Source organism: Triticum dicoccoides, chromosome 7A (genome assembly GCF_002162155.2).
Source record: "Triticum dicoccoides isolate Atlit2015 ecotype Zavitan chromosome 7A, WEW_v2.0, whole genome shotgun sequence".
Lineage (NCBI taxonomy): Eukaryota > Viridiplantae > Streptophyta > Magnoliopsida > Poales > Poaceae > Triticum > Triticum dicoccoides.
This window is the reverse complement of record NC_041392.1, coordinates 252,987,583-252,998,319: the sequence shown is the minus strand read 5'-3', so window position 1 is coordinate 252,998,319 and position 10,737 is coordinate 252,987,583. Positions and strand designations below refer to the sequence as shown.

The 10,737-nt window shown below is 41.6% G+C and overlaps 1 protein-coding gene across 1 annotated transcript; it reads left to right on the top strand.

The window, feature by feature from the left end:
• Positions 1-543: 543 nt before the first annotated feature.
• LOC119330170 (signal recognition particle receptor subunit beta-like) lies at positions 544-3,753 on the top strand. Its single transcript, XM_037603285.1, has 6 exons — positions 544-830; positions 1,706-1,788; positions 2,286-2,372; positions 2,513-2,661; positions 2,839-2,970; positions 3,315-3,753. Exons 1-6 carry the CDS (start codon positions 701-703, stop codon positions 3,502-3,504), a joined length of 771 nt encoding a protein of 256 aa, XP_037459182.1. The 5' UTR covers positions 544-700; the 3' UTR covers positions 3,505-3,753.
• The last annotated feature ends 6,984 nt before the right edge of the window (positions 3,754-10,737 follow it).

The window sequence follows — 10,737 nt, the reverse complement described above, 5'->3', positions numbered from 1 at the left end:
TGTCCCTTCTGAACTTTCACACCCGAAGGCCTCCCGTCCCTCAGAAGCTGCCACAGCAAAATTTTGATGTGCCCAATGCCATGGTGTGAAACTGCTTCAAGCATTTTGGCCCCAACGTCAATCCAAATTCCTTAGCAAGTTTTGCAATCAGAGTGAACCTGGAAGGCATTTTGGGGCCAGATTCCCTCCCATTGTTGATTTCTTTTTTCGTAGGGATCGTTGATTTTCTCAATCTTTTTTTGCCAATGCCTGGAGCAAAATTATTTGAAATGATGTCTGGGGGTCAAATTTTGGCATGATAAAATTGTGGCAGATACGGTGAGGACAAATTTGGCATCAAATCGATCATGCATGTAAAAAAACCAGGTTTTTTTAGGAAAAGAAAATCAGGTGATCGGATCCTGGGTTTACCAAAAACCAGGCCTATCAATTATGGGCCGGGCGACTTCTCCCATTGGGCCTGCTTTTTCCGAGCCGTCCTCCACGTGACGACCCAACAAGAATCCCGTGCGTCGTCCTTCGTGACCACGCATCGCATCGTGATCTGCTTCCAGACGAGTCCCCCCCTCTTCGCCTCCTCCATCTCCTCCGCTGTCCCACTGTCCTCCCGGGATTCTCCGCGTCCCGCCGCTCCGAGAGGCTAGAGTCCCCGGCGCCACCGCCGCTCGCTCCCCTCGCCCACCGCGCGGCGCTCACGGCGATGGATGAGTGGGTTCGCCAGGCCGAGGCGTGGGCGGGCCAGGCCGAGCGCTGGATCCGCCAGCAGCCCCCGGAGCAGATTTACGTCGCCGTCACCGTGATTGCCGTCACAATTCTGGTGCTCCTCGCAGGTGATTTCGCGAGCCTAAGCTTCCTCTCGAAGTGTGTCCTCGCTACCGACTGTTCGCGCAGTAGTCAAATAGCATGTGCAGAATGCGGTCCCTGAAAAACTAGGCAGATAGATGTGGTAATTTGGCAACTTAAGAGCTGTCCTGGGAGCAGGTCCGCTTTGCGCGCTTGTTTGAATTTGCGCGCTTCATGTGTAGCTCTTGTTTTTGACTGATGCAAACTAGCTGTGGATGAGCAGCTGTGTCGTTAGCTGTAGTGTAATCTCACTGCGTTCAAATATGATTAAGTCGTAATTGAATCCATGCCTTGGATCAAACTGAGAGCTGGTGTATAGTTTGTGTAATTTAGCTCGAATGGGGCAGCAGTTTGCAGTTTCCTGTTTAATTACTGGATAAAAACATAATCTACAGTATGGATGTAGTATCCTGTCTGTACATGCTGTGATGCTGGATCTGTACACAACCTTGCTTCTTTTTTGTACTGTTAACTGAGAACGGAAGAAGAGACATTGAAATGGTCAGCTGATTTACACTTTATACTTTGCAGTGGGCTATAAGGTATAGCAAGTTTGCACAAGTGCATGCTGTAAAATCTTAATACTGCAAGATGTTGGAAATTATGAGTTCTTAAACATCCATGCTTCTGGCAGAGTGATAATAACATGATAATATGTGGTGTTAATCTAAGAGATAATATATTATCAGAGTGCAACATTTGAACTTATTACCTTAGTTTATATCATGGTGCATCTCAAGATTTGAAATACATTGTTGTATTGTGGAGGTACTTAGTAATATTTCTGCTTTTGTGATTATAATTTCACTGTTGTTACATGTGCAGCAATTGATGACCAGTGTATATCTGATTTTCTTAACAGCTTCTTGTCTGAAATCATCGAAATCAAACACCATTGTGCTATCTGGGCTAAGTGGAAGTGGTAAAACTATTCTTTTCTACCAGGTAATTATCTACTATGGCAAGCCCCTCTCCCCCTTGGGTATTTCAGTTACTCACATTCTAGTGGATTGACTCAAAACCATAGAATGTGGCCAGAGTAACGACCTTGCATATCTAGGTTTGCAAATTTGATTGCCAGTTTTCTGTCTCCCTTCATTGCCAAGTTTTAGTTAGGGGTTAGGCTATGATATTTGTTTGCAATCTGCCCTCGTTTATGCTTCATTTCATGCAGACTAGAAAATGACTATCTTAGCTTAACGTCTACTCTGATTGCCATTGTCTTATGACTTGCCTGTTGTTTCTCTTGCTTAGTTGCCTTGATTTTACTGTCTGAAATCTTTTTTTTATTGTATGCCTGCATGGAAATATTTTGATTAACCGAGACATTTTATTTTATTTACTTTTCTCAATTTGTTTTTTACTTATCCCTTGAAGCAATTTAACGGTGTTCTATACCATCTTTTTTTTGGGTGCTAATTTGGCCTTTTTCTTCCTGTTAGCTTCGCGATGGATCATCTCATCAAGGAACTGTGACATCGATGGATCCTAACAATGATACGTTTGTGCTACATTCAGAGCTTGAAAGGGTTAGGCTGTTTTCTTGGAGATGAATCTTTTGATACATCTTGATATAAATATAAATCAAAGGCTACCATTCTTTATACAGAAATATTCATTTTCTGACTGCAATATTAGTTACTTGACTTTGCTTTTGTTCACTCTGCAGAAAGGCAAAGTAAAACCTGTCCATGTTGTTGATGTTCCTGGTCATGCAAGGCTGAAACCCAAGCTGGATGAATTCCTGCCTCGGGCAGCTGGAGTTGTTTTTGTTGTTGATGCTCAGGATTTCTTGTCTAGCATGCAAGCTGCTGCAGAGTAATTTTGCTGACTTTATATCCGTTCTCAGGAAAATTTATGGTTTCTACTCCTGTTGACCCCATCACATGATGGATCAAAATTTATGAGCTTAGTTCATGTTCAAACATGTAAAAATAGTATGATCTGGTGCAGTTAGTAACTTGATAATATTCTTACGGTTATCTCATATAACAGGTACTTATATGACATTTTGACGAAGGCTACTGTGGTGAAGAAAAGGGTTCCTGTTCTTATATTCTGTAATAAAACAGACAAAGTTACCGCTCACTCGAAGGAGTTCATCAAGAAGCAGCTGGAAAAAGAAGTGTATGTTCCATTTTTCACATAACATATTTGCATAGTTAGAAACTTAGAATAATAATGCATTAACTTGGGCTGGAATCTACAGTAAATTATGTGAGCTCGTGATTTTGCCTTTATTTACTGCATCTTGATGTATCCTATTTTTTTTTCCAATTATGCTAGAAAGAAACGTTTACATATGTACGTTCTGTTCTTAACGAACTGATCTTGAAATAACTGAGGCGATTCCATAAACTCATAAACTTAAATCATCTAATAAGGGAGGATGCCCCAACCACTTGGACAGGCTTGGTTAAAGCGATTCTAAAATTCTACAAGCCCCAACGATGATTATTTTCGTTTTGCAGGAACAAGCTTCGGGAATCGAGGAATGCCATATCGTCTGCTGACATCACTGATGAAGTCGAGCTTGGTGTCCCTGGAGAGGCATTCAACTTCAGTCAATGCCAGAACAAGGTGACAGTTGCTGAAGGCGCTGGTCTCACCGGCAATGTTTCAGCAGTCGAGCAATTCATCCGAGAGCACGTCAGGGCTTAGATTTGCCTCCTCCTTCAGAGTAGTGTTTATCTCTGCAGAATTGCTGTCTGAATTCGCGACTACCTGATGAAAGAAGGGCTACCATGGGTGTGCTGACTATGTAGATGTGTAACGATTTGCACTGCTAGCTCTTGACTGACGTTGACTCACATGATTGGTGGTTTCACATGAACATTTCACAAGTTTCAGAGGAAACTGCCATGTTCCGAAAGGGGCATCGATGATTTCAAAACAGTTGGTTATTCTGTCTGTTCGTTGTTGCTGCTTTGCCGTTAACCATTCTATCTACTCCCTCCGACCGAAAATACTTATCGGAGGAATGGATGTATCTAGATGTATTTTAGTTCTAAATACATCTATTTTTATCTATTTATCCGACAAGTATTTCCGGACGGAGGGAGTAGATTTCAAAATGGAAGTTTGTTTAGCCTGAGGGCTCTCAATTTTCTTTACACGATGTTAAAGACAACTCGGAGCATCGCATCACATCAAAAGTATAATCAGGTAATTTCATTACATTGACCAAAAGTATAATCAAGTATAATTTTAGTTGATAGTTTTTTCAATAAATTTGGTCAAACTTTGCATTGTTTATAGGGAAAATTCATATGCCACATATAACAATGAATAAAATTCTTTCTAATGTTTTAGATATAAAAGAAACAATTTTTCTGTAGAAATATCACAAGTACCACCGTGCCCTGGGCTGCCACAAGAAAAACTATACCCAAAATCCTTCATAACCACGTGAATTACAAACCATCAATTTAAAGTGCTCTTAAAGTTCCAAGTCTGGTTGTTCAAACGAATGCCTTTACCTACTTATAAAATTGAATAATTGTTCAAACGAATGCCTTTACCCACTTATAAAATTGAATAATTAACGGAAATGATGAATCCTGAATGTTCAGATTTTACCCATGGAAAATCGAACATTTTTTATGGCAAGTTTAATTGGCAAGCATGACAATTTTCTGGTGAAAACCAAACTGGGGACAAAATTATCATGTTTACCAACTAAATTTGTCATCCTCACTCAACTAAAGTTGCCATAAAAAGTGTTTGATTTGTCATGGACCAAATCCGAACATTCAGGACTTGTCGGGGTCCATAATTAAGGGCTTCTTTGACTCTAGAGGATTGAAATCCTTATGATTTTTTTCCCTATGTTGGTCCTTTGATTTATAGGATTGTATTTCATAAGAATTTTTTGTATGGAATCTTTTGTACTATATTTTATAGGAAATCTAACATCCACTCTAACTTCTTTTTACAATTTCTTTGTTTTTTCTATGGTATCAAACGGTCATTACTAATCCTATAGGATTCAAGTGGGCATGCCACTTCAACCCTACACTTTTTCTATTCTTATATTTTCAAAATCCTACGAATCAAAGTGGCCCTAAAAGGTTCACCCATCTGGGCTAATTGCTTATGATAGCGTGTATAAAGATGTTTAGGAGTGTCATATGGGATAAAATACCGAGGTGAAGGAAAGAAGAACTAGAAAAAAAAAGTTTGCCTATTATTAATTAAGAGATAACCTATTAGTAACAATATTTCTCACCATATATTTAGGCATCTTATTATTAAGGCTAAGAGATAACCCAGTTAAAAAAAGGACTAAGAGATAACTATTGTACGTCATATTTGAATTGCCTCTCTAAGTTAGGCCTCATTCGGTTTGGAGGATTTTCGTAGGAGAAACATAGGAATAAGGATTCCGGAGGAAAATTTCCTATATATGCATTCGGTATGTAGGAAATGTATACAGGAATTTCGTAGGAATACTACTCATTTCCTGTGTTTTTGGAGAACATACACTTAAAGCTCATTTTACGCGTAGGAACGAGGCAAGTCAATTTCTTAGGATGGCAAGTGTCATCCTATCAAATTCCTATACTACTCATAATTCCTATGTTTTGATTTTCTCCAAACCGAATGAGCCCTTAGGTGGCAGACTTAAGATAAGGTTGTCCTACCAACTATTGTACAATATTTAAAAAAATGAGGGAATACTCTCAGTCTCTACTTTGAGTGATGCACCCAACCATATATTATTCATTATTAGTAGGGCGAACAAGTCATCTTAGAAAGGAAAAAAGTGAAAAACATGACGACATCTACATAGGACAAGCCTCGCAACAACATACCTAAATCTTACCACCAATCCTACGACGATATATTAGCAGACAAATGGTGCAACACTCCAGATAACACCTTCAAGAAGGAACCGCCACTCGCGTGCTAATGTTGGCTGGTCAAACCAAAAGTCAAACCAAGGGTTATTGAACCAAGACAGATGCTAGAACCAATACCTTCAACAAGGTAACGCCGCATGGACGTCAACGCTACCTAATCAAGCCAGAAGGTTGGAGAAAATACAACGGCAATGATTACCGCCAGTCACTATCCACCACTCTATAATCCTGCTCACACAGAACTAGTCAGCCAAAGGAGAAGTCGTCGGAAGGGATGCCATCGTGTTGCTTTCGACCACTGCCGCACCACTATCTTGCAGATGGTTGTCATGCACACCAACATTGCCTAGCAGCCGACGCCACCGGATGCGTCGCCTCGCACAACCAACGTGACCAAGCCAACGCCCGATGCGTGTAATTAGATCCTTCTGTTCGAGTAAACCACACTGACGTCAAATTGTGCGAGAACGTGCCTCCGTCACATATTCGCGCATATCACCAGACCGACGAGACACGAACCACATGTGCTAGGGTTCTACTCGGGGACACGCCATCCCCGAGTGTCCTCCACGCCGCACGTAGCTGATCACGTTATTCGCCGAATTGCGCCTTCGCACGCATGAAGAGAAGTGGGACCCCCTCGGGCATGAACATCCAGGCAACTCAAATTGTCAGATCATCATCTCATAGACCCTTTTGCCTTGCCACTTCCTAGTTGCCGAATACGCGCCTCCGCGTGGGCAGCCACCACCGCAGTGGTCGGCAACGACATGAGCGAAGAGCAACAAGGTACTTTGGTGGCCAAGAGAATGGTGTCTACAAGCAACTATTGTACATGCCCTTCGAGTCGCATGGGTAGACTCCGAGTGTGAACATTCTGGATAAAACTAGATGACAGGGCGCCGGAAAACAACTAAGGTAATACTATAATAAGAAAAAACGAAGGGTTTATATATCACATAACATGAAATCCTACAGAATTACAAACACATGATTTCTGCAATTGGTGTCTTTGGATGGTAAACCTGAAGCATATACATGAAGTTTAGAGCAATGAAGAGAGATGGTTGAGAGAGATAGAGTAAAAGTGCATTGGACTTCTTAGAGAAAATAAAATAAAATGAGGTTTAACTTCATGTTTAGATTTCTGTGAAATAAGGAGCACATGAATGGATTCCACGAAAGTTTTTCTTTGGCCGCAATCTCAATGAGTGTGCTGGCATGTGTACCTTGGACGATAATAACCCTCCAATTAGTCAGTCCATGCAATGTGCTCCGCGATGCACACTTGCCAACCACACACTTCCAGCCAAGCGATGGTTCGTTTCGTCTAGAATTGCGTCGCGCTCCACCTGCGCACTACATTATAGAATATTCCCCAAATAATAATACACACTAGATAGGGGAACAAAGAGAGTATGATCCAAAGGGTGTCCACATAAAAAATTCCCATGGATTGAAATCATTTAGTGCTTCTTTGGATTACATGAAATTTAAACGTAGGAATATGAAAACATGAGGCCTCCTTTGATTTAGAGGAATCTTGTAGGAATTTCATAGGATAGGATTTCTATAGGATTTTTTTCTTTAGATCCCTTTGGTTTGTAGGAATATAATCCTATTTCTATGGAGGAATTCTTCCTATCCTCCACATTTCATAGGAAAATAGACATTAGTCTAGACTCAATGAAAAAAAATCCTATGATGTGAATCAAAGGACATCTCCCTATTCCTACTCATAGGATTGAGATACATGTCATCTTATTTCCTATGACTTTACTATTCCTACGATTTTTCTACCCTATGAACCAAAGGAGGCCTGAGATTGAGATGCCACGTACGCGACTTCCTATTGGATTTTGAAACACAAATTTTTATAAGATACGACTTTGGATAGTGTAGATATAGAGCGCAAATGCATCGGACTTCGCAAAGAAAAAAGAAAATGAGGTTCGAACTCATGTTGAGATTCCTATGGAATAGAGTGGATAGAAATATGTTGAAGTCAACACTACAATCCAAAGGGCTTCTTAAAATTCACGTATGTACCCCAATCCGACGCCAGGATGTAGACGCAAATGTCCTCCAATAAATGGGGAGGCGTGCTAGGGGCTACCCTTCTCTGAGAGGGCATAGAGCTTGGCGTAAGCCACTAGGTAAAGGCCAAGTAAGAAGGAAGGAGATGTGCCCCCTTACCTCAAGAAGGTATCACAAACCGCCCTTGAGACAAGTCAAGTTCACTATTGCCAAGGTGCTTTCTAGCATGGCCACTCATAGGAATACTCAGAACTTCACAGTGGTCAATCTGGAGAAAATCAACACAAAATGATGGAAGAACCCCTAAGGACAGGGCCAAGCGAGTCGAAACTTATAGAGCCAGACCTAGACACGACCACCTAGTCTTGTCTGCTACACGTAGGCACCACCATCACAATTGCATCCCTTAATCCTGTGAAACCGGTTCTACAAACCAAGGTGGGGACACGATCTCGTCAAGAACATAGAGGGAGTGGTGCGAAGCGGAAAGTGGTCTCCAAGACTTAGTTTCTTGGCTTGAGCTTGGTGCTTGTTGGAAAATCAACTTATGTGAGGCAAACTCTTCTTCACTTGTGTGTTGACTTTTGTGCTCAGAGAAAAATAGATAATGCAAAAAAAAATAAAACATGAAAATACTTGTTTTTCTCTAGTTGTTTTCAAGTGGGTAATTTAGAAGACCATTATCAGACCACAATAGGAGGTAACTAACATTGATGCAAAGACCATCACCTTTTCGGAAAGAGGTTATTCAAGCTAAAACGGCAAAAAGTGGTCTTCACCCATGCTAAAATCTTTAAAATTTGGGACGTTCTTACCACCCACACTCTCTTTCAACAACTAATTCTTTTTTACCTTTTTCATGATTTTCCCAAGTTTAGGCCATGTAAAAGTCCTAAGATTGGAAGATTATCTTTCATAGTATTAGCGAGGCTTGCGCAGCACTTAATGGTGATCATACTCGACAACCAAAGTATCAACCCTACGAGGAGGGAGCGTGAAAAGTACACTTATTACAAGGTAAAATCGGTGACCGTTTGAGTTTTTTGTCACTACAATTAGTATATGCTTAAAGTTTTAGGAAGTACAAACACAAAGAAAAAAATGATGGCTGATGACTTTTGTAGCACATACGTTATTCCAAAAAGATATAAACATGCAAGTTTCTATAAGAATATGACATGAGCATTATAGAAGTTGTAGATATGTTTAGGACAAATCTATCTACATCACCAACTCCAGTCGGTATCATGCCTCCAGATAGGCGTGGGAACTCACCACCATGGGTAACCATACAATGGAGCTCAAAACGGGAGTTCTCTATGGCGTCGGTGCGTGCGTCATGCTTTTAAGTGGGATCGGACGGCCAGGGAGGGGGGAGTTTTCTTTCCATGGGTCGCGTGAGAGATGTCTAACGCTGCTCAAAGTTAAAAAGCAATTGTAGAATTTGGATCGATCTTTTCAATTGCACCTACTACCCCCGTCCCGGTGTATAAGTCATTTGCGTAGTTCTAGGTCGACAATTTAACTATCTAAATATGCACTATATGCGATAAAAAATATATATTTAAAAACTACATCCGTATAGAAATCTAGTGATATACTTTTCATGACATATAACACATATTTAATTTCTCAAATCGATGACCTAGAACTACGCGAATGATACTAATTATGATGAAACCGAGAGGTCAGTGCCGCCTCTTTGTTTTGGTCTTAGGGCCTGTTTGGTTCCAACACTTGACTTATAAATCAGGTGACTTAAAACCAGTGACTTATAAGTCACACCTGTTTGGTTATCATCTGACTTATAAGTCACCTGACCACACCTTCTTACCTTGTTTTTTTAATGTAAAGATGGTGGACCCACACAAAAGCGATGACTTATAAGTTTTAAATTGGGGTGGAACAACTTATAAATTGGGATGACTTATAACTTAGATTTGTTTAGCAAAATAAGTCATTTGTTCACTTTTCGACTTATAAGTTGATGATTTATTTAAAACCAAACATGCCCTTAATTGGAGCAGAGGCTATCCGTTAGGTTACTCGTGTGGACGCGCACATGAAGCAATTGTAGTTACCAGGCAAAAAAAGAGAAGGAAGCAATTGCAGTCGTATAGAATCCAGAGCGAAGGGGCGCGGGTTCCAACGGGCGGCACTGTTCCAACATCGAATCGAGAGGCCGGTCGCTTCCTCGGACGAGGATCCTCTGCCGTTCGGCAGGGTGCCGTTCGACCACTGACTGATGGACCCATCGGGGAACAGGCCCACATGGCAGCGCCACAACGGCAGGAGCCGCACGTCAGGGGAGCCGCTTCCCGCTTCCTCTCCTTTGGACAATTTTCAAGGCACAACGTTCAATCTTCACATTTCCGCCGGGAGCTCCAAGCATTGCCATTTTCTCCCTGTTAGATGATGTATAACACGGTGCATGTATAAACCGTATAGGCGTATGTGTGCGTACGTGTATCTGATGTATATCGGTTCAGGTTGTTGTGATTCGGTCCTTACTTGGAGGCCAAGCCAAACCCTAACCAACTCTTGTATCTCGCATCTATGTTAACATGCACCGTGCCCCTGCCAAGGCATGCGCTTCCAGCCTCGTTCACACTCCCTACATATAGATTAGGATTGGGATCCTACTACTGAGACACTGGATCACTATTAGTAGTTGCCATCCAAGGAGTAGTACATCAACCTGTGGTTGAGTTGGTTAGGTGGACAGTGGTATCCTCAACCCACCAGGGTTCAAATCCTGGTGCTCGCATTATTTCTGAATTTATTTCAGGATTTCCGGCGATGCGCTTTCAGTGGGAGGAGACGTTCCCGTCGACGACGAGGCGCCTATGGTGGCTTCGTAAATCTCAAGATGATATGTCGGCTCAGTCTTTCGGAGGTGCTCATAGGGGTAGGGTGTGCGTGTGTGCGTTCATAGGGATGAGTGTATGCGCGTGTATATGAGCGCTTGTGTCTGTACTGATGCTCAAAAAAAAAC